Source organism: Hesperophylax consimilis, chromosome 22 (assembly GCF_061612785.1).
Source record: "Hesperophylax consimilis isolate HC1 chromosome 22, BYU_Hcon_1.0, whole genome shotgun sequence".
In the NCBI taxonomy this organism is placed as follows: domain Eukaryota; kingdom Metazoa; phylum Arthropoda; class Insecta; order Trichoptera; family Limnephilidae; genus Hesperophylax; species Hesperophylax consimilis.
The window spans coordinates 705,265-730,732 of NC_142857.1; the positions used below are offsets into that span (position 1 = coordinate 705,265).

At 35.6% G+C, this 25,468-nt stretch overlaps 3 protein-coding genes across 3 annotated transcripts in view; 1 reads left to right on the forward strand and 2 right to left on the reverse strand.

The window, feature by feature from the left end:
* Positions 1-25,468, forward strand: part of Flo2 (flotillin-2) — a 710,730-nt gene that overhangs the window by 31,281 nt on the left and 653,981 nt on the right. The window lies entirely within an intron of this gene.
* Positions 2,187-15,073, reverse strand: LOC149412580 (glucose dehydrogenase [FAD, quinone]-like). Its single transcript, XM_089645344.1, has 5 exons — positions 15,058-15,073; positions 13,142-13,369; positions 5,775-5,907; positions 3,540-3,662; positions 2,187-3,423 (listed from the first exon to the last, which is right to left on the reverse strand). The coding sequence occupies exons 1-5, from the start codon at positions 15,071-15,073 to the stop codon at positions 2,187-2,189; spliced, it is 1,737 nt and encodes a 578-aa protein (XP_089501470.1).
* Positions 15,954-24,972, reverse strand: LOC149412581 (glucose dehydrogenase [FAD, quinone]-like). The gene is made up of 7 exons (XM_089645345.1): positions 24,885-24,972; positions 22,741-22,968; positions 20,138-20,270; positions 19,665-19,787; positions 18,330-19,553; positions 16,964-17,244; positions 15,954-16,063 (listed from the first exon to the last, which is right to left on the reverse strand). The coding sequence occupies exons 1-7, from the start codon at positions 24,970-24,972 to the stop codon at positions 15,954-15,956; spliced, it is 2,187 nt and encodes a 728-aa protein (XP_089501471.1).

Below are 25,468 nucleotides of genomic sequence, written 5' to 3' on the forward strand. Positions count from 1 at the left end.
ATTGTAAAAAAACCGAGAGATTATCCAACACACCTAATTTTTGAAGATTTTAAAGTATTAAAATTTAATGATCTTGTCCAAAAAAACATAATAACTCATATAATAAAAGAAAAACAAAATCACAGCTTTTTAACTGAAATTCTTACTCCTTAAAAACATATATTGCCAACACAAAAATATAACACCACTTTTATTCAACATCATTACATATACCTATCTAGGGAATAAATACTTCAACAGCCTACCAGAAAATATCAGAACAATAGAAAACGATAAACACCTACTAAAAGCAATTAAAGAGAAGTTCAATGTAAAAATACCAAAATGATGAAACTATCTTTTTAATTAATTACAAATTTTAATATTCGTAATTACAAACACTAAATATTCTTAATCTTGATGCTCACCACTCTTCTGGACAAAAGCGCCAGCTTCTATAGAAGAGGAACATTAAAAAATCAAAAACCGTGAAAACTAACATTATGAATTATTTTAGTTAACATTTTGATTATATTGATTAATTATTTAATAAATTTTATTTATTCTCCTAAAAAAACAAAGTATCCACAAGAATTGTTCGACAAACTCATCTTTAGTCAAGTTTTACGTCGTCAAATCAAAAGTATAACTAATTACATATAATGTCAGATACTAAAAACCCTTCAGATCCGATACATACATCGACCTATCGATATATACACAGAATTAAAAACAATTTTTGAATAGCCATATTAAAACTACCCAAATACCTCTATTTTTTTTAAATGTTGTTTCGATGAACGCAATTCAAGGTCCACGAAAAAAGGTATTCCTCGTTATGTGATCTTTAACAACTGTGTCACTTAAACTGAACAATACATGTTAATAATAATAACCAAATGAAAATTGGTATTTTGTTCTTGTCAGCAAGTTCATATCTTGTTTAATGTATTTATAAAATGCCATGCGCAGGTCCGTGCTAAGTTACGAATTTTTCTGAATTATCGACAAATCTGTTCCTATTTTCAAAATGGTGATTAAAACAATTTTCAGTTAAAAATATTACATTATAGGTATGTACGCATGTACATTATCGCTTGTCTAAATTCTCCAAACAAACACTTCCAATTTTTAAAATTATATTTAAATACAAAGCTAATCCAAGTTCTAGAGTTCAACCGAAATTAATATTTTTAATTATCAGAAAATTTATTTTGGCTGAAAATAAATTCTCTGATACTAAAATAGCGTTAAACAATATAAGAACTTTTGTAATTTTCCAAGTTACTCAGCAAACTTAAAGTTTTACCCTTGTAGAAAGTATACTAACAAAATGTCACTTATTTAATTGGCGGTCTGGTTACTTCAGCAAGGTCCATACAAGTAGTTACCCTTCGTCAACTTTTCATTTCAGGTCTGATTCTCTTCCTCCCAATTTAAAACCGTGCGAATAAGTGAGATCGAACCGGATTTGTATAAAATATTATTAGTTTGAAATCAATTTTGTATTGATGTGTATTAATAATTAATTAGAATTGATTGAACTCCTAATTAAATATTAAAGATACCTGATTAAAGTTGGTAAGTTACATGCACAATTTGTAGTGCTCAACAGGTATATAACGAAATTTATTTTAATTAAATTTTTTACTGAATTGCACAAAAAATAAACATTTACCATTTGGCATAAATAAATCAAATCATTTGCGTTAATTTTGGTGATGTATCATGTATAGACCATCCTCTGATAGGATATATTAAATTAATTTTGTAATGTAACCAACCGTCTCCTTTTACCTATAAAATAATACGAGACGTAACTGTAAATTCCCTTTATTAAAGAATTATAAATTATTTCCTTATTCCTAGTTACTTAATTACTTACAAAACAAAATATTATGTAAGATCTTATCGAGATTTTGACATAAATGAAACTAAACAATATTTCATCGAAGAAAGCAAACACTTTGTAGCTTGACATTATATAAATGATTTTTTTTTAAACATGGTTTTAAATCACTTTATTGAGTTATATAGGTCGATCGGCTTCGGTTGCACTCAATCTTCTTCATGACAATGAAAATATAAACTTTTTATTTGCATTCTCCTGAAGAAGGTCGAGTGCAACCGAAACCGGTCGACATATATAACTCAATGAAGTGATTTAGAACAAAATTTAAAAAAAATCATCAATAAATTATATTTTATTATCGCTCCCACTTCGTCTTCAGCATGTCTGCCAGTTTCTCCCCAATCATGACGGCCGGCGCGTGTGTGTGCGCCGTTAGGGGCTTTGGTATCACTCCCGTATCTGCTACCCTCAGTCTCTTGATGCCGTGCACCCGCAGCTTGTGATCCACCACGGCCTCGGGGTCTGTCGCCGGCCCCATCTTGCAGGTCCCCACCTGGTGATGAAGGGTAGCTGATAGAGTCCTCACAGCGCAACCCCAATATTCATCCGTCCCGAACTTGAACTCTTTACAAGTTGGAAAATGCTTGCTGTGCAATCTGCTTCCGAATTTCTGGAATGCCTTAGTTTCCGATAGTCTGATGACGTACTTGATGGCTTCCACAAAGGTGGCCAGATCTCTTGGATCCGAGAAATAGTCGTAATAGAATTTCGGCCAGTGGAACGGATTCTTGCTCTTCAGCTTGATAAATCCTTTAGATTTGGGATGGACAATCATCGGTAAGATGCTCCATGTTTGTCTCTCTGTTATTTCTCCGAAGACATTCTGGTAGAAGTCTTCAGATATGCCCATACCCTTGTGGATTGCTCCTGATTGGTCCGAGGTAATTCCCCCAGAAACGAATATCAACTCCATATCAGGATAATTTCCCGGTTCATCCGATATTTTTGTTTTAATATAACCGAGACCTTCGACCCCACCCGGAAGGGTCAAAGGTCCTTGACCGAATTTTAGCCAGTTGATTGTCGTTCTTGCGTCGAGCACTGATGTTTCTGTTGACGCACAGTTGGTGCAGTTGACCAAGAACTGGAGGCCTACAAAGCTCATGTGATCGTACATATTTTGTCCAACTTGCAAATCTTGGATTACAGGGATGCTCAGTTTGTCCAAATCTTCTTTTGGTCCAATTCCCGAAAGCATCAGTAACTGTGGAGATAAAAGGGCTCCAGCCGATATGATAATTTCCTTCTTTGCCCTTACCTTGTGTCGAATTCTGTTTCGGACAAACTCGACGGATGTGGCTGTCTTTGTGGATTTTTTAATGTGTATTTTTGTAACTCTGCTGTAGGGCAGTATGTGCAGGTTGGTGCGGAACTTGAAGGGTTTAAGGAAGGCCTTGGCGGCACTGTGTCTCCAACCGTTCAAGGTGTTAGACTGGACTATATTAAATCCAGTACTGACGCCATCATTGTAGTCGACAATTTTTTCGCCAAGTTCAACAGATCCTCGAAGGAATGCGTCGATTGTCTTTGACCTGAAAATAAAAAAAAAAAACGCATTAAAGTTCTGCTTGATTTAGCGTTATAGAATATGTTTGCATTGGCCAGTTCCATCTTACGTTCTTAAAATGAAAACGGTTGTGTTTCTTACTTGTAGGGGGGATATTCGACAGCCAGCAAACCATCTTTGTTGTGTTTTTTTGTGTTTTCCAACCCACCCAACCTGTTTGCTCTTTCAGACTTTAAGAAATACGGCAACACTTCGTCGTAAGACCTGAAAAATAATAATAATAACGAGTTTGTTTCAGAATAAATGCTATTAATTTTTTAAAGCTTTAACACCAGAAGAACATCTTAGTACATAAATTAATAGTAACCACGTCTAGGCTCCTTTTAGTTGTACCTATATATTAAATTAACAAGCGATTAGATAACTATCTAAATGAACATGTATTTTCTGGTTACAAATTTGTTTACGATGAAATTACGTATTTGGTCATCTAAATAATATTTAGATATCATTAATAATTTTTTACACCATAATAATTTATATATTGATCAACACAGATTCTTTCTCAAAACAAATAATATTATATATAAATTACAACCAAAGTATTAATTAGGCCCCAATTTGTTTTTAGCAGGGCTATATCGTTTACTCTTATATGAATAGATTGGTTCGTTATTCCTTGTGACCGTATAGCCCAATAAACGCAATAAATTTTTTATTTTATAATTACAATTTACCGCTGCTAATTGTTTTCTGCTAGAATGTGATTTCTGTTTTACATATATGATTTAAGATTCTGACAGCCAAAAGTATTGTTTTTTTGGGTTGTCGAGCCATGTTACGCTTCCTCCTCTTTAAGCCAACATTTCAGACAGCCTTCCAATGTCCATCTGCCCTGATGATGACCACTGTGAGGTTGTTGAAAACTTTGGCTGAAGGAAGAGAGTGCGCCTTACGGCTTATTACACCATGTCAATGATTACCCCAACAATGATAAGTGATTTGTGTTGGCGATATTACATTAGATAATCAAGTTAATATCAGGAATTCCAAATCATTATTGTTTTTGGGACTCGAAGAGGAGAAAAGTTTCGATTTGTGTTAGTAGTACATAAGCTGCTCAATGGGTACAATGGTGTTTAGTAGTACATTAGCTGCTCAATGGGCACAATGGTGTTTAGTAGTACATTAGTTGCTCAATGGGCACAATGGTGTTTAGTAGTACATTAGCTGCTCAATGGGCACAATGGTGTTTAGTAGTACATTAGCTGCTCAATGGGCACAATGGTGTTTAGTAGTACATTAGCTGCTCAATGGGCACAATGGTGTTTAGTAGTACATTAGCTGCTCAATGGGCACAATGGTGTTTAGTAGTACATTAGCTGCTCAATGGGCACAATGGTGTTTAGTAGTACATTAGCTGCTCAATGGGCACAATGGTGTTTAGTAGTACATTAGCTGCTCAATGGGCACAATGGTGTTTAGTAGTACATTAGCTGCTCAATGGGCACAATGGTGTTTAGTAGTACATTAGCTGCTCAATGGACACATTTGCAATCCTGATGTTCTAAAACTTATGGTTTATGTCCCTTATAACTTCGCCAGAGCTAGGCAGCACTGACTTTTTATTTTTCCAAGAGACAGGACCAACCTACCAATGATAATGCCTTTGGGGTGACTACACTCTTAAACCACCTTTTTTCATAGGTAGACATTTTTCAGTTATACTTCAAGAAGGCAATAAATATTATTTTTTATCACAAGGGTGCGTCCCAAGTGATGTAATTATATTGTAACGTTATTGATTGTAATTGCAATTCACTGATTTTCACAATAAAAAATAAAATTAATAACCCATCTTTTCTTCATCAATTGAAAAATCACTTTGTGATGTTTTTTAATTATTTGAAAATAAAATACTTTATACACCACTATTTAATCAAAACTGATCGACATGTTTCGAAACCAACGGTTTCTTCGTCACGATAAACATGGTGATGTATACGAAGTATTTTATTTTCGTATCACCCATAAAGTGCAAATGCTATTTTCAAATCACTGTTAATTTGGTGTTCCATTAAATAATAATTTTTTTTATTAAAACACAAATAACTTAGTTTACATCACTTTATTTCGATACAAAATCTCAACATGTTTCGTGAACCAAGTTCACATCATCGGGAGCACAAGTATACTGATGATGTGAACTTGGTTCACGAAACATGTTGACATTTTGTATCGAAATAAAGTGATGTAAACTAAGTTATTTGTGTTTTAATAAAAAATAAATAATGCCATCACAAAGTGAAAAGCAGTTAGAAGAAGTTTTCTTCGAAAAAAAATTTTAATAAATGCTATTTTAAAAAGATTTGTTACCATCCAGGGTTGCCAGCCGCAGCCACTCTGTCCCAGTCGATCTTATTGCCTCTCGTATATATCATGTAGTTCAGGATGGAAGATCCTCCGATGCCTTTGCCCCTAGGCCACTTGCACAGCTGGTCCTCCATTCCTGAAAATTGCATTAATTTTATTTTATAGATCAAGTTAGGACTTTGGAAATCAAAAAGATTATATATTAATTGAAAAAACACACTTTGTAATACACCACTTTTTTTTATTTTGAAACAATAATGACAGCCAACCGAGTTTCGCTTATCTCAAGCTTCATCAGGGCTTATTATATTAACTTAGCTTAAATTATGAAACCCGGTTGGCTGTAATTATTGATTCAAAATAAAAAGTGGTGGATTACAAAGTGTATTTTTTCAATTAATTTATAATGTCACACCTCAAAGTGTTTGCTTCCTTCGAAAAAAAAAATTATACTTTAATACATCGTATTATATGGAACTGTTTCAAACAATTATCTACAATTCTTTCAACACGTTCTTTAAAAAAATTGTTTAAGGGTATACTTAACAAAATAATCAATGTGAAAATCTGCTCTCTCGTAAATGGTGCTAATTTAATTATTTCAGGAACAACACTTTTTGCAAGTTATGCTTTAAATGTTTAGATGGATTATTTGTTTGCTCCGGAAAATTTGCAATATGAATATGAATAAATAGTTTTGTCCGCATACAAACTCAATTCCTTCAAGAAAGACATACAAATGTTTAACGCATTACCTGAAAAGTCAGGTCTCTCTACTTCCGTAGAACATGAAAACAATCTATGTATCTATGAACGTATAGTAATATGAAATATGTATAATAACATACAGCGGAAAACAGTTGTGACAAATAAAACCTAATTTTAATACACTACATTACGCATGCCAGAAAAAATCAAATTTTAATTCGTACTGCAACATGTAGGGGAAGGGAGGGCAAGATGGAAGGCTTAACGTTAAGATGTAAAAAAAAATATAACAACATAATATCAATAATTTATTTTAATAAGTCTTCAGAGAGATCTTACATGCTTATAAAATTGAGTTATTAAAAATAATTGAAATTGAGTATAAAATCTGTTACGACCCATAAAACAAAAACAGAAAATATTCCATCTTGCCCTAACCCTGAGGGCAGGATGGAAAGCTTATAAGGGCAAGATGGAATTAATAGGATATCCTTACATTTTACAGTTGACACATAAAAGACAACCGTTTTCTATGTCTGAACATAGTTCATGTGCCCAACCACAACACTGTGGAAACTGTACCAAGTCCTCTGTGGGCGGTTCCACATAAATATGCTTCTCCACATAATACACACAACACATCGTCTTGTGTTGACTGCTCCGGATGTTGTAGTATGTTCTCATCTTTTTCTGTCATTTTCCCCTTTCTTTTACCCTTTCCTTTGCCCTTTCCTTTGTTTTCCTTGCCATTGATGACCGGATTAAGGACTAATTTTGGTTTCGCTTTCAGCTCCTTATTTTTTTCAATAGTTTCTTGGAATGTAGAACTAGTTAGGATTTCTGATTTTTTACATCTCAATTTTCGCTTCTTTACTGTAGGAGTAACTTTTGGTGATGGAAGTATTTTAATTGGAGAAATTTAGTACGAGGTGGATGGTTGTTCCAAACTCTTATCAATAACAAGTTTAGGTGTAACCATCAGGTGTAACATAACCATCATGGACAGTAGATGTTTCATTGGTAATATTGTCTACAATATTGACGTTTATTGACGAATAATCATTTGTGTCGGCATTTTAGTCTCCCTCATCAGTCACAATGAAATTTTGTTCGCCTTCAATTACTGGAGCGTTTTCATAAAAAGTGGCCGATGCAAAGTCTAAATCTGTAAACAAATGTCTATACACGGTGTCCGGAAACTCGTAGTACAAGCGGGAAACTGGAGAATCTACACCACATGGGGAACCCAAAAAAACATAAAGATTTTTGATTTGAGCATTTTCAAAAAAAAAAAAAAAACCAAAAAAATATATTTTTCGGCTATTTTAGGGTTAAAGTTTTTTCTGGTGTTTAGGGTTGAATAACAGATGTTTTAACCCTGCAGAGCAGAAATATTTTATGATTACACCGGGTTAAATGAAGGGTGATTTCAAAATAATGCTTCAAATCCGAGTTTCTTCATTTGTTTTACTTTCAAATAGTTTTAATTAGTTGGGTACTTTGATCTTCAGTAATAATTTATAAGAATTTGATTAAAAAAAAAAAAAAAAATCAACCTCAAACTCGATTTACTCGATAACGAAAGCTCAAATAAAAAAAAATATACTACAAAATCGACTCCAAATGTGATGTAGATTCACCAGTTTCCCGCTTGTACTACGAGTTTCCGGACACCCTGTATATGGGAAGATGACAGCCTTTCTGAACCCACTAGTGGCATTTTGCACAGTAGCACTTTTGTTCATAGGCGATGCATACTAGCCTAGCTATATCAAACTGATTTAATCTTCTTCCAGGATGATTCTTTTGAAAAGTGTCAGGGCTTGCTCAAAAGCCACTTCCAAGAGACGTTGCAGTTTGTGGCTTGGTGGGGGGAATACTGAGCATGAATATATATTTTTCTCGAGCTAAATTTAAAACTTCTAGATTTTGATGAGTAACATGATTATCTGGAATTAATTAAACAAGTCTATCTGCTGTTGGTCTTGTTTTCTCAATAAATATTTGTAGCTGTAAGCTGCGCGTATTGTAGTAGTTACAGCTTCGTCCATCACTATCTGCATTGTTTCTTCAGTTCAAGATCCTATGTTTCTCTTTGTAATATACTTGAACACGATCTATAAAGAGAATCATTCTCAATTAGTTAAAAAAAATTAAAACAGAAATCAAAATAATTGCACGCGGGCAAAATGGAAACTATTCCATCTTGCCCTAAAATGCAATTTTCCATCTTGCCCACAAGCTAACTTCCAATAATAATATCAATTTCTTAGAAAATCCTTTAATTTTTTTCCTCTTTAAATATCGATTCATAAATCTATTCCTTATAGTTAGTGTTTATAAAAACAAAATGGTAGTATTACTTACTTTCTATGCGTAATCACACTTTTAAAGTCCACTGATTTTTAAATATTGAAGACAATATTAGAGATTTTTTAAACGAAAATCTGAAACAGAAAAATCAGAAAAGGAAACGGTCACATCTGGGACTCGAACCCAGGACCCTTGTCTTTCCGGGACAATGCTCTACCAACTGCGCTAATGGGACCCTATTCCCCTCGGTCACTTTTAACTGTATCATACTTCGAATAAGAACTACCAACATTGTCTTCATTTTTTCACCGCACATTTTTTTATTGGCAACTATCTTTATGTATGATCGCAAGATTCCCAGATGTGACCGTTTCCTTTTCTGATTTTTCTGTTTCAGATTTTCGTTTAAAAAATCTCTAATATTGTCTTCAATATTTAAATATTACAATTTGAGGTTTTACTCAATAAAGTTATTCCGAAAAATAAATATTCATTCTAGACTTGCAGAAAAAGTCAACAGATGTCGCACATTAAAAATAAAAAATAAGATAGGTTTATCTAAAAAGACGCTGTCTGGATTGCATTTAGTTCGGGTTGAATCTTGCGATCATACATAAAGATAGTTGCCAATAAAAAAATGTGCGGTGAAAAAATGAAGACAATGTTGGTAGTTCTTATTCGAAGTATGATACAGTTAAAAGTGACAGAGGGGAATAGGGTCCCATTAGCGCAGTTGGTAGAGCATTGTCCCGGAAAGACAAGGGTCCTGGGTTCGAGTCCCAGATGTGACCGTTTCCTTTTCTGATTTTTCTGTTTCAGATTTTCGTTTAAAAATCTCTAATATTGTCTTCAATATTTAAATATTACAATTTGAGGTTTTACTCAATAAAGTTATTCCGAAAAATAAAAATCCACTGATTTTGTTAGAATTCGTCGCGAAAATACAAAACACGCGTGGAAGTTGCTTGGTGGCGCGAGCCGAACCGAGTCACCGGACATAAATACAACATGGCCGCTTATATCTGTGTGCGTAGAGACACGGGCACTTTGTCGCGTGGTTGGCGATAGGTAGATAGTTTCCAACTTGCCCGCTCCTTCCATCTTGCCCTCCCTTCCCCTACTAAGGAAAACTTTAAACCTAAGCATTAGAAACAAAACTTTCTGATAATATCTAATGTATAAAACATGTTAAAAATTAGAGATTTCTTACAATCAAACTGAATATTACTCAGTTTTGTAAGAATTGTGTAAAAAACAATTGAATAAAATATATTTTTTGTTTTTAAATACATAAATTAAAAATACAATATTTGATTGAATCACCGATAAAATATTGTATTTGTATGCGTTTCTTGAAAGAATTGAATTTGTATGCAAATTATGCTTCTAAATATTAATTTGAATTGTTTGTTTGCGCCTGTATATACAAGATATGAATATGAATAAATAGTTATATCCGTATTAAAACATAATTTTTTCAAATGCATAAAATACAATATTGGATTAAATCACCGATACAATGTCTTTCTTGAAAAATATAGTTTTTAAGCGGACAAAACTATTTATTCCCAATTTCGTGTGTCCGGGCGCAAACAAACAATGTTTTCGTTATTTTAAAGATTTTATGTAGAAAGCGGTGTTCCTAAATTAACTAAATCAGTATCATCTATGAAAGAGCAGATTATGAATAATTTATGTTTATCCTTCAAAACTTTCTAATCCTTCCGAAAATGGCAGCCTACAAAAACATATGAAAAAATAATTAATTAATAATAATCTATGAGATCGATAGAAATGACCGAATGTAATTAGGTCTCAGTTGCTCAATTGCTTGTGGGTGTGTTGGTGCCGATAAAAAGGAGAGGATTTAGGTTCTAGTCCCAGTAACGTTTTTTGTGTCTTATTCTATTTTCGTGAGAGTTGTTAAAAGTTGTTGGTCGGTGGAAATTGCCGTTCTTCTGTAACAAATTGATATATGTTTTTTAATAACTGCAGAAAACGGTAGTCTTGTTTTTCTTCGCATCTTTATGTGCATACTAAACAACTAAACAAACCACTTAACTCTACGCTTATCAAGTAATGCTCGGTATTCGGTTCCCGTTATAACATTCAAACTCGAACCGCGTGAATGACATTCATTAGATAGTTCTACTCGCCGGCAGAGGCCGCCAGTGACTAAACTTGACAGCAGTACATTGCACTAAAAATGATAATATGTAATACGTGTAAATTAAACCCTCAGGTTAATTTGTTCGCTTTTGAAAACAGCTTTTGGTCTCATAAAAATCGTATCTCCCTTGCCGTCGTAGAGAGAAATATGATAAATTAGAAGTTAACAACAGAAGAATTAAAATGCACACCTTTATGAAACCTAAGTTTCCGACCGAGATTTGAAAATATATATGAAACTTAATTTAAGCGATATTTTTATAATAATTAAAATAAAATAACTTTGTTTAAATACCACTATAAATTAATATTTTTATAAATTATTTTCGTATGAAACGACAAAAAAGTGAAATGATAATACATTTGTCTAATAAAATGTGGGTGTGTTTCTTTTCGTTATCAGTAATTGTAGTTACAAAAAACGGGAAATTTATCAAAAATGATATTTTTATTTCTAATAGGAGAATTTGAAATCGTTTTTCATCGCCTTTCAATAACAGTTTTTAGCTAACGTAAAAGTTTTAGAAATATTCAATTTATTTGGATTTTACTGCAAAGCGGAATTACTCCGACCTTCTGACAGAATATGCCTGAGGGTTAAATGATAACGGGAGCTGCACACTGTAACTCACAATTTCAGTAAAATGAGCCATATCCGTCACTTCACGATACATCGACTTCGAAAATTGTACTCGGCAAACTAACGATCACCTCAACAAAGCCATGATAATGTCGATTTAAGTTATTTTTTTAAATACCCTGTTCAAAGTTTTTGCCTTATCTTTAAAAATTCTAAATTCAAAATAAAATTATTGCACAAAAACCCATATTATATTCAACAATGGTCTTGGGCGTACATTATTATTCAAATAAATAATCGCAATAATTTTATTACTATCCAACTTTAAGAAGAGCAGCATAAATTAAGGTATTGGACAAACAATTCCAAAAATGACCTCATCGTGGAATCCCGCCATCGTGGAGTCCAGAGAGGTCCCGGCCTGGAGCCCCGACATCGAGCCCCCGATGGAAAAATAAGTTCCTTAAGGCTTACAGCGTCATCTTCGGGGATGATGTGAAAATAGTGCACATTAAGGACATCATAGAATAATGCTATCAAATTCTCCATAGGGCCCCAACGTGGGAGGGGTCCCAGCTAGGTTCTAAGGTGATACACGTTGAGGGTTTCACGTTTTTATGTAAGTAGAAAATATTGTTGGGATACTAATGACGAAAAATAAAAATCGAAAGCATTTTTTGGTTTGCGCTTCGACCCAGAAAATTACTTTGTGAATATAACAATTCGTATTCCATTCCCTTCACCCACACCACATACCTACCCCGAGGGGATACCATGGAATAAATTTCGCCTGCGGCGCTTTCCCCTGTATTTTTGGGAGTAACTAATTTTTCATTGCCGTCGCTCTCGCCACTTACTCCAGTTGGGGATGTCATAGTTCCACAGCGCTCCGAGATTATTTGATTATTATTGGGACTAATGTGCTGTGTTCGAAATTCTTTTTGGAGTCTATTTTTATATCTAGGAAATATTGTGCTGTTTTACGTTTTTCCTTTACCTATATAAAATCTTATGTTACCATGGATGTGCGGCAGTGCATTGCATAAATGCACTTTTTATTGACCACCTCGTAAATGTGAGTCCCACCGACCTATTATTGGTAGAAGATAGCAGGTGGAAAGGTGACCATCCTCATGCATCGAGTTTTAGGCTTATACCGCGATAAAATGGCTGATTTTAAATTAAAAAGGTATGAGGAGTGGGTTGGAATCTGGGGGTCAGCCAGTATTGACGCATGAATCCATACCTCTCACTGCGGTGCAAGGCGATAGGTCGAGATAGTCCGGCTGGAGAGATCAAAGTCTCACTCAATCAGACCCTCCACTGTCCAGGCCACTCCCAATCCCACCCAACACGCAGCTGGTGGGCAGACGCTTCCGCCGCCATGACCAGGACAAACCACTCCCAACACCAGGACATACATGAATCCGGGCACCCGTATCAAGTCACCAACTGTAGCTAACTACTTAATGAGTTCCCGGGGTGGCGGTACCCATTCCCCGCCTATCAAAATAAATCGTTAATTTTTACGTTTTTCAATTATTAAACAAGGGGTGGTTTCGACTTACCAGATACGGAATGAATTAAAATGTAAAGTTACCTAGACAAACGCCCGCTTGTTTCTCCATCTTGTACCCCCAGTTGTAGTCAGTGTTCTGGAAGTATGCGGCCAGTAGGGGAATCTCGGTGAGCAGCGACTCTGGCCCCCCGGCCTCCAGCAGCAAGACGCTCCACCGCCCGTTCTCCGATAGTCTGTTGGCCAGCACGCAGCCGCTGGATCCGGCGCCCACTATCACAAAGTCGTACTCTTTCTTGGGGGCGTAAACTCCTGGAAGAGAAACGGAGGAGCATGTACATTTATGTTTAACCCCTGTTTTCGGAGATATTTCTCCCAGACGTCAAACACCCGTAGAGTCTTTTTAGGATATATTTCTCTCAGCCAGGCTCGGGTTCATAAAGTCATGCAATCTCATTTTGTATTACGGCGAGATATATGATTTAAACAGTGAGAAAAAGAGAAAACAACGATTTGTATTTGCATTTACAGGGGGTGACAAATTAGTTAACTCCGTATTGCTCGCCATACAATCCCATACAGACCTGTCACACATAAAAATATGATGTGTTATAAGTGTGGGCGGGGCGACGATATGTGCTGTGATTTGCTAGCCAGGCTGTATTTATTATTTATTTTAAGGAACATAAACAGTCTTAATATCAATTAAAAATACAAAGGAGGAATGAAAAGAAACCAATTATATATATAAATATTTTTAAATTAGGTGACCCCCTCTCCCACCTACGGCAGGATAAGGAGTTAGAACAATTTACGGAGCACTTTATTACGCGGCTGTCATCTGTCAAAATGACAGATCCCATACAAAGAAAATAGATTCGACGGCAGTTCCCCACTCTCATCTCCTCTCCCGTGGAAGATTATAGCGTAGTGTGTCATCCCAACATATAATACGTATGTGCCACCCCCAAATTATGGTCACATAATATTGCGTAATGTGTCTAAGGCCACCATTAGGTTTACCATAGATACTCCCGAAATATTTGAAACAATCCTATTCAACAAATTCTACCAAATCTTTATTCTATTAATATACAAATATTATTCTGCGCCTGCTCGGAATGTCGTATCCCTGCTTTTGCCTGTTATTATTTCATATAGGTATTTATATTAATAATTTTATGGTCACCGAGGAGGCTGGTTATTAGTGACTGTGACCAGTTAGCTCTTTTTTCAATTAAGATTGATTAATAATTATGAAAAACAAAGTCATATATTATTTAATAATCTATACGAGTGCCACTTACCAACTCGTAATACGTAATACGTAATAATTATTCTACTTCATTGAATTTTTAATGAGGAGATATTGAATAGTGTAAGTTTTTTTTTATAAATCAGTACGAATCAAATTAAATTAAATATTTTTTGTAAATTCTGTTACTTATTTTTGTGTGTTTTTACTAATATATTTTTAGTCTGCTAATATACTCGTAAATTGCGCACTAAGACCATAAACAGGGAATTAATTATAATGGTATTACTTTAAATTTTTGAAAAATTACTTTTGTACTTTTGGACAAATTGATTTTTCAAATATCCATAACTCGTGATGGAAATCATGTTGTGAGCTGCAGACTGAGAAGCATTGCAAACTTCATTGCACCATCATAGTTGAGACGGGACAATACCCTAAAGTAAAGTCGGAATGTTAACGCCATAATATATTATAATAAAACAAATAAAAAACTTTATTCCACTTAATTTTATTTTGACCGTAACCGGTTTCAGCTCGTCAAAGCCATCTTCAGACTGGTACACAAAATTCTTAGTCTACGGTTTATATACACAACATATGGCGGAGGGGGGAGAGGGGTAGTTTATAGGGTTTTAATTCCACCACGAATTATCGGTCTCAAAAATAGAAATGTTAACGCCATAAGTGAAGAGACCCCCTACAAAAATATGCGATGCGTGGCCCCCTGGTGTATTGGACAGACCTTTATAAGCACGCATTCCCAATTTCTACTGATTTATAACAAGTTTCTCTTTAACTCTTTAAGGTTTTAATTTCCAAAAAATTGTTATTTTAGAAGATAATATCAATACATTTTTTATGCCGAAACGTTAATTATATGAAATTCCCTCGATAGATAAAAATCGCAAAGTAAGCTCCGAAAATTATTAAAAACACGTTTTGTTCTGTTATTTAACATGTTATAGGCATGGAAAATTCTCAGTTTATCTTTAAATGCAACTAAAGCATTTGTAGAGATTTTTGCTCTATTTCAAAAGATTCGTGTTTTATTAAATATTTTCACCATCTTAATTGTTATCGTTTTTTTTAATATTAGCGCGCTCCCTCTAACATTCGTATTTACATATTTCCCTTTCAAACCTTTTGAACGCTTATTTCGGGACCTTAAATAAAGTGGGAATCTTAAGGACATAAGTGAAGAAGTCGTGTACAAAAATATTCAGCGCGCGGCCCGGCGTAATGCACAGACCTACTGTCGAATTTGCCCTAGCAGGCCTAGATACATCTTTCCATGGGGTTAATTTAAATTAATTCTGATGAAAGTATTACTCAAATCTCAGACGTTTCCAGGCGAATACCTCGTGAATTTACTAATTCATCGTCTTGAAAAATAAAATCTGGTACTGACCGCTTATTTTATAGTTGTTTTACAAATTTTCAAACCGCTTTACGTAAAACATTTTCATGGTAAGGTACGGTTTTTATTAACTTGAATATAAATAACTTTCTCCCGCAGGGATCGGCAAACAAATTATATATGTTATCGTTACGAATTCGTCGGAATTAATTAAAATGTGAGCCTCCAGCAAACCCCATTATTAGAGTCTTGTGTCGCCAATACGAATGTGATATTTGTGTTTAGTTGGTATCTGTTTTTGATTGTTCCTTGCGCTTCCTTATCCTTCTAAAGGCGATAGCCGTAGCCTCGCAGTGTCCATCTTTAGAGATCACTTTATGGACAATGGACACTGCTACCGAAAAGATACCCAGCTAATAGATATTACATACCTGCTTTGGTAACTTTATATATTTATCTACAAAGGAAGAAGCTTTCCAGCGACACTAAAATCACTGTACATGAGACTGTTTTTATGAAAAAAACATTCAAAACGATTTGCTTACACGATTTAATTATGTCAATTTAGGATGGATTATTTCGCAGATTTTGAACAATTTATCAATTTTAAATGTGAAAAAGCAATTCTGTTATTATTTCAAATATGGAACGGTTGTTTTACAGTAGGTACTTATAGATACTAACAGAACTACTATATGATTTTCACGGAACTTACAATTTTTCTTCTAATTTCGATAAATTGTTTAAATTTTTTGAAATAACCCGTCCTTACTGTTTCTTTTGGAAGAACATTTTCAAACTAAAAACTTAAATTTGGTGCAGTTGTTTTAATTTCAATACCTAATTCATCGAATTATAACTTTTCTTCTGACACTTAATAAGATACTTGTGTAAAGTAATTTTAACTATTAAGGAAATTGATTAATAATGTCGAATCCCAGATTTGTTTTAATGCATTAAATTATATCTCGAGCCATAACATCTAATCTAAATCTCATCTTCCATCTAATTATTGAAGTTGGTTCAAGGGTTTCTATATATTTTCTTAACGTATTCTCTCCTTCTAACTCATTTCTTCCATCTGAATCTGAATCCAAGTGAATTAATATAATATCTATAATAAGGTACCACAGGTATAATAAGGTAGGTATGATCACCAGTACCACAGTAAGAATTGATTGATGGACAATATCAAATTATGAACATAGTCTCCTTCGAATGTAAACATTTGATTGATGGACAATATCAAATTATAAACATAGTCTCCTTCGAATGTAAACATTTGACTAACCTGCCGGTAGGGGGTAGTTATCCCTCAAGAAATCGAATATTTCGCCCCTCATCGGGGTGTAATTCGGGGCGGGACTCATCTTCATCGTGTTGAGGATCCCCAGAGATACGTGCGACAGGAGAAACCTCCCTTGCCTCGAGTCTGGGGCTCCAGGGTTTACTCCATCCGCATCATCTTCAAACGCAGACAGGTACCCTTGGCTTTGTTCTCCATCCTCACTCACAATTTCATCAGAATCCTCTCCAAATGAAGATTCAATGTTGTCATCGTCAGAAGTAACACTGTTCAAATGTAAACATAAAAACGTCACTAAAACCAACGATTTTAATAAATGACTCATTTTATAGGTGATCCAATTATTAGTTCATTACGCGATATTTTCAATCTTTAAAACTTTAGCACATCTACTCAAAGCGAGACGAGTGAACGTATTGAAGCTTCGGAAAGCTGGACTAACTGCGCTTTACAGTAATATAATAATATAACCCGTTTACTTCCTTCTTCCTTCAAGGCTAATAACGGCTACGTTGAAGGGTTTAAGGTTTCCACCTTTGTATCAATTAATACCATCGATGTATCTTATTATATTTCTTCTATGATTAAATACTGGTTTAAAAAATCTTTGCTCGCTTTTAAAACTTAACGTATTGGTCTTCCGGTGACACGTCCTAATAGCTAGACCCGCGCGCTTAAAATAACAGCGTTGATCATTACCATAATATTTTAAAGTCGAACAAAGGCACGAAAATTCACTATCAGTATCTTAATGACTCTAACGGCACTGTTCTCCTTAATACACAGTTTGGTTATCTGACAGTGGTTCTCAAATGTTTCATATAATTAATAATTAATGTTGATAATCTGTAGAATTTTTTCATCAATGTTTATGTTAAAATCGAATATTTGATAAGCTTTTTTATTAACCAACTATATCCCATTTCCCTGCAAAATAAAACAAAGCATTACTACAAATTTCCTTTATTATTAAAAAATATAAATTTTTTGCCTATTCCTAGTTACTTAATTACTTACGAAACAAAATATTGTCTAAGATCTCACGAGATTTTGACTTGAATGGAACTTAATAAAATATTTTATCGAAGAAAGCAAACACTTTGTGGCTTGAAATTATATAAATGATTTTTTTTAACATTGTTTCATACCACTTTATCGAGTTATATAGGTCGACCGGTTTCGGTTGCACTTAACATTCTTCAGGACAATGGAAATATAAACTTTTTATTTCTATTCTTCTGAAGAAGGTTGAGTGCAACCGAAACAAATCGACATATATAACTCAATGAAGTGATTTAAAACAAAATTTAAAAAAAATCATTAATAAATGATATTTTATTATCGCTCCCACTTCGTCTTCAGCATGTCTGCCAGTTTTTCCCCAATCATGACGGCCGGCGCGTGTGTGTGCGCCGTTAGGGGCTTTGGTATTACTCCCGTATCTGCTACCCTCAGTCTCTTGATGCCGTGCACCCGCAGCTTGTGATCCACCACGGCCTCGGGGTCTGTCGCCGGCCCCATCTTGCAGGTCCCCACCTGGTGATGAAGGGTAGCTGATAGAGTCCTCACAGCGCAACCCCAATATTCATCCGTCCCGAACTTGAACTCTTTACAAGTTGGAAAATGCTTGCTGTGCAATCTGCTTCCGAATTTCTGGAATGCCTTAGTTTTCGATAGTCTGAGGACGTATTTGACGGCTTCCACAAAGGTGGCCAGATCTCTTGGATCCGAAAAATAGTCATAATAGAATTTCGGCCAGTGGAACGGATTCTTGCTCTTCAGCTTGATAAATCCTTTAGATTTGGGATGGACAATCATCGGTAAGATGCTCCATGTTTGTCTCTCTGTTATTTCTCCGAAGACATTCTGGTAGAAGTCTTCAGATATGCCCATACCCTTGTGGATTGCTCCTGATTGGTCCGAGGTAATTCCTCCAGAAACGAATATCAACTCCATATCAGGATAATTTCCCGGTTCATCCGATATTTTTGTTTTAATATAACCGAGACCTTCGACCCCACCAGGAAGGGTCAAAGGTCCTTGACCGAATTTTAGCCAGTCGACTGTCGCTCCGTTTTGAAGCATTCCTGTTTCTGTTGATGCGCAATTGGTGCAGTTAACCAAAAACTGGAGGCCTACGAAGCTCATGTGATCGTACATATTTTGTCCTACTTGTAAATTTTTGATCACAGGTATGCTCAGTTTGTCCAGATCTTCTTTTGGACCAATTCCCGAAAGCATCAGTAACTGTGGAGATAAAAGAGCTCCAGCCGATATGATAATTTCCTTCTTCGCCCTTACCTTGTATTGAATTCTGTTTCTGACAAACTGGACAGATGTGGCTGTCTTTGTGGATTTTTTAATGTGTATTTTTGTAACTCTGCTGTAGGGCAGGATGTGCAGGTTGGTGCGGTACTTGAAGGGTTTAAGGAAGGCCTTGGCGGCACTGTGTCTCCAACCATTCAAGGTGTTTGACTGGACTCTATTAAATCCAGTACTGACGCCATCATTGTAGTCGACAATCTTTTCGCCAAGTTCAACAGATCCTCGAAGGAATGCGTCTATTGTTTTTGACCTGAAAATACAAAATCGCATTAAAGTTCTGTTAGATTTAACCCTATAGAATATTTTTGTAAAAACCGATTGCATCCAAGTATATTAAAATGACAACGGTTGTATTTCTTACTTGTAGGGGGGATATTCGACTGCCAGCAGACCATCTCTGTTGTGTTTGTTGGTGTTTTCCAACCCACCCAACCTGTTTGCTCGTTCAGACTTCAAGAAATACGGCAAAACCTCGTCGTAAGACCTGAAAATTAAATGTATTTTTTCCATGTTAAGATTCCAAAATTACATTTAAGTATTCAGTTTAATAAAAATCATGCTTTCACCCTTTCATGTTATGGATATTACTATAAACAAGTACGCACTTAATCTTTATTTCAAGATTATTTATTTATTTATTAATTAACGCCCTTTTTCGGGGCCTTTATAAATGAATATTAAGAAATATACATTATTCATCGTACATAACTGAATTGCTTCAAACAACATTTTATATTTGTTTAAAGATAAATTGAAGATGTCCACTGATTTGGTATAATTGTTTCCCTCCTTTAGTATTCTGATTCATTAGTTAATACATATAAGATTTGTTACCATCCAGGGTTGCCAGCCGCCGCCACTCTGTCCCAGTCGATCTTATTGCCCCTCGTATATATCATGTAGTTCAGGATGGAGGATCCTCCGATGCCTTTGCCCCTAGGCCACTTGCACAGCTGGTCTTCCATTCCTGGAAATATATAAAAAATATTAAGAAAGATTTGAGAACTTGTTTATTAGCTGGCAACCCCCTCCCAACCTCCCACATGAAAAAAAACATTAGGAACCTCGGCTGGAAACAAAAACATTGTGTACCTTTGGTTTAAAATATCACAACAAATCTTCTTTAGCTTCTTTACTCGAGTCTATGCAGAGTTCAATTCGGATAATATTTTGTCTGGTTTCAAACTGTTTAGTCTGGAGATGATAATTGTATAGTTTTGAATGTTTGTATGAAATCGGTTCCCGTTATTACATTCGAAATCGAACTGCATGAATGACAACCAACAATTCTATTTACCAGGTCGTAGATGTAGGTCACATCGACCGGTAGAAGACCGCAGGGGTAGAAGGGGACCCCATGATAGAGCATGAGCACCGAGTTTTACATACTGTGAAACTTCGGGGACTGATTATTAATAATTGTTTTGTATATATATGTAATAAAATATGTTTTTAGTCACTTATATGAAAATTCTCATTACGAAATTAACGACTACGCTTAAGACTGTTTTACATTTATTTTATGTAATAATACATTAATATTTTTTGCACGCGGATAGTTTTGGCGTTTCTTGCAGTGCAGGTGCGATTGTGGTGCCATTGTGTGACATCACCTGTGCTCTGAAGCTAGTCATAGGACAATGCCTCCGAATCGATATTAAACTCTTTTATTGTAGGTCGGGGCAGGGGCCCGGCGCTGAAAAATTGTTGATTGGTGTCCATTGTTAATTGGTGTATTACTGTTTTATACGAAATCTTCGTCAATCGGACGCACATAATATCGGAATAATTTTACTTTGGAAATGAAACAAAAAATAATGTTTCTCGTAGATTTTCATGAAACCCTTTTGATGAGGAACTAGCGTCATTGGTCCCTTCGGTTCCGATGTACAGACGGGAAACACGCCAAACGCCCGCCCAACATTTGTACCCGATTGACATTTGTGATCAACAATTCGGCTGAGAAATGATTTTGCGGCTTTTGTGTTTCCTCCCTTCCTATGTCTTGGGTCTCTTAAAAAACCTCTACACAACATCCCCAAAGATGACGGAGTGATGGAGTAAAGGCGATGCACCACCTCGTGTGACTTTCGGAATCGGGCCGCTGACAACAACACTCCTTGTGTAGATGGCGATAAGGTATGTAAGTTATTGTCGCTTAATACCAGCCGCCTGCTTGATTTGTACAAGAATAAAATATCTATAAAATATCTAAAAATATGTACAAAATGTTTTATTTTATTTTGCGAAGTTCAGGCCCAACTATTTCAATGTTTTACCATCATTTTGCAAAGAATTTTATTTGCCACATTATACAATTATAACCGAAAAAAGGTTCTTAAGTATGAGATTTTGAACTTTAAAGCAGTTTTTATAGCCCTTATACTTTATTTTTCTGTGGGCTTACAAAAATACTCCGTAATGCCAAGATGTGTTCTACTTGCAGTATTTAATTAAAGCGTGTAAAATATTTCTAAGGTCGCTCATTTGCTCTACATGCCCAAACCATCTAAGCGTCCCTTTTGTAATCTTACTCATTAAGCTTTCATCAGTCTTGCAATCTTCGCGGATCTCCACATTTCTCACACAATCACACATTGTTTTTCCACACATACACCTCGGGGATCTCATTTCAACAGTGTTCAGTCTACTTTCATCCTTTCTCTGCCAGTTCCATGCCTCACTTCCATACATCATGGTAGGTACCAGCACTCCATTGTGGATTGCTAGCTTCGCTTCTTCGGACATTTTTTTTAGCACCAACTGCGTTCATTCCTTCATTAATGGGGTTACCTACATTTACCTTCTTTCAATATCTCTGTCAGTTTTCCCATCTCTCGTAAACATACTTCCTAATTACACAAATTCATGCACCTGCTCCAAGTATTCCTCATTCACAACCATATTGCACACTGTTTTCGTACTCTCTCTTTCAAACTCCATTACGTTAGACTTCATCTTTAACTCATTCTTCATACATACTTCGTTCATCTTAGATACGAGAAACTATACATCTTCCATACTGTTAGTAATCAGCACGCATCATTAGCATACAACAGGCAACATATTTTCGAATTACTCAAATTCGTGCCCAATCCCACCTCTTTTTTCCAAACTCCAATTCAAACTCTACACTTTTTATAAGTAGTCATTTTCTGAGGCAAGCTTAATTCAAGTTAGTTTGGCTTTCTTAAATTGATTGATCGCTCAGTGGTCACTTTTGCGTTGGAAAGAGCGTAGTTGCGCATTTGAGCAGCGTTGAGCCAAAATTTAGGCTCAACAGTTGAAAAGTAAATGACGGGGCATGGTTTGATGATGTTGTTATTGTTTAGGAACACCTGTGTCCACCATATTTGTTCATTTGTCAACAGTCTTGAGGGCGACTTATTATACATAATCTCATCAGCTGCTAACTGTACGGTGCAGTAGTTAGTTACCCAAGCAAACACCAGCCTGTCGCTCCATAGTGTACCCCCAGTTATAATCAGTGCTCTGAAAGGAGGCGGCCAGCACAGGGATCTCGGTGAGCAGCGACTCTGGCCCCCCGGCCTCCAGCAGCAGGACGCTCCACCGCCCGCTCTCCGATAGTCTGTTGGCCAGCACGCAGCCGCTGGATCCGGCGCCTACTATCACAAAGTCGTACTCTTTCTTGGGGGCGTAAACACCTGCAAGTAGAAACATTTTCATGTTGGCAACCGGACTGACTAACCAGCGATTGCAAAGTATCTCGCAAAACTTTCATTGATTTCAAGTCCTCAGCTTGTATGAGCGCGCTCTATATTTCATTAGAGTGTAATTCACTTATTTGGTCTCCTTTGTATAACAATATAGAACGAGTTCAGCACATTTTTTTTAAGTACTTAAATTTTAAGCTCGATATTTCAATTGACAACATTAATTATGATGTATGTTTCATGAATCGATTGCATTTAATTGTGCTGCCTAAAAGGAGAATTCAGATCATGTATCAGAAATATTTACATTACTAATATTGCCTCATTGGTGTAGTTTTTTAAGTCTAAAAAAATTTTGTTTATCCCCCGGAGCTTGAGCTCTCGTGATAATTTTATGGAGGCCCGACTGGCAAGTTTCCTAAAAAGTTGCCCGTTTAATAGAGATTCTAAAATGTCACCACATAGCTATTTATTTTTCAGAAACAACCATTAATTTTATTAATTAATTTTTAATTTTTAAAAGAAATTCAAACATTCCCGGGTTACAAATAACCTGACAATATTTGAAAATCTCCTACTACCACCACAGTGAAAATGTTGCTTGTGTTGTGATGGAGGACTTAGCCGGCCGAGGAATTGAACACACTACGCCTGGGTCAGACGCAAGCGCGATGTCAACTCGGGCACCGACCGGTCAAAAAAAATATTACTATTATTTTGGACCGAAATTCTGAGACTAGTTTAACTAATATCTAGTACTCCTCATAACCTAGAATAGTAATGTCGAGTCAGTGGACATCTTCAATTAATAACTTACCGTACGCATTCTTCGGAAACCTGTATTATGTTATGTATTTTTTATTACGTCATCTATTTTTTTATTGTTTTATTTTTAAATGACTGCAAAATATATTCAACACGTCTTCTGTTACTGCCGTTTACGCTCGTCCATTACTACTATAATCCCATTCGCCATTCGTTTTTTACCGATTATATTTTGTACTTGCTACAATTGCCCACTTAACGCATTTCAATAAATAAATATATATGTTCCAATCGGGTCAATAGATTGTGGTGAGTGCATACATAGTAATTTTGCGTGATTGTTATGTTAGTAATAATAATATTTTTTATTTAAAAATCTATACGTAACAAACAAATTCAAAAAAATAAATGAATATGATGTAAAATTGGATTGATTTCAATTATAAAATAACTTAAAGATTTGGATGCATTTAACTATTATGTCGCGAACTTCATACTGGAAAAAGGTAGAATAAACCACCAAGAATAAAAATATAAGGTTCTGTAAATTAGCACTGTGGAATGAATAGATAACAATTTCTCAGGGAATGTGTAGGGATGGTTGATGGTGGAATTCCCATAAATTCTGATTACACAGCTATAAATTAAACTAATATGAAACAGAAGTAATTTATTGGAATGAGAATTTAATCCACCCCACTAGAATAATATAGCAGTTCGCGGAAACATAAAAAAGAAATGCAGTTGCTCACTTCTCCAGGAAGGGTGAAGACTTTTTCTTCGGTCGGTATGCAAGTTGCGACTAAGTACAAAATCACGTTTGTTCACGAGACACAAAATACTGATTTTATAACTAAAAAACGTTAAGTTTTTATATCCATAATCCATTTATAATATATGTTCCCAAATTATATAAAATACTCCTTTCCTATAAAATTGCATTATTTAGGCTTTGAATATCAGATAGGCGGTTTGGCACGGCAATATAGCATTCTTCTGGCATTTTGCCTGGAAAAATCTAATATTTTATTTAATTTCTTCGGACTTTATTATTTGCTGAATGTAATACATATTTTCTCCTTATTTATATATACTGAAAAACTAAATCACAAATATGTAATGCATATATTATTTTGACTAACCTGCTGGTAGTGGGTAGTTATCCCTCAAAAAGTCGAATATTTCCCCCCTCATCGGGGTGTAGTTTGGGGCGGGACTCATCTTCATCATGTTGAGGATCCCCAGAGACAAGTGCGACTGGAGAAACTTCCCCTGCCGGGAGTTTGGGCGTTCTGTGTTTACCGCATCCGGATATACACCTCTCCCGTCGCTTTGGGATTCATCGTCAACGTTTACCCCACCCGAAGATACACCACGCCAGTTGCTTTGGGATTTATCATCAACGTTTACCCCATCCGAATATACACCACGCCCGTCGCTTTGGGATTTATCGTCAACGTTTACCCCAACCGAATACACACCACGCCCGTCTTTTTGGGATTTATCGCCAACGTTTACCCCATATGAATATACACCACGCCCATCGCTTGGGGATTCATCGTCAACGTTTACTTCAACCTCATCATCTTCAAACGCAGACAGATAAGCGTTGTTTGGCCCTCCATCCTTATTCACAACCTCATCAGAATCATCCCTAAATGATGATTCAAAATAGTCATAGTCAGACGTAGCACTGTTTAAATTTAAAAATAAAAACGCCACAAAA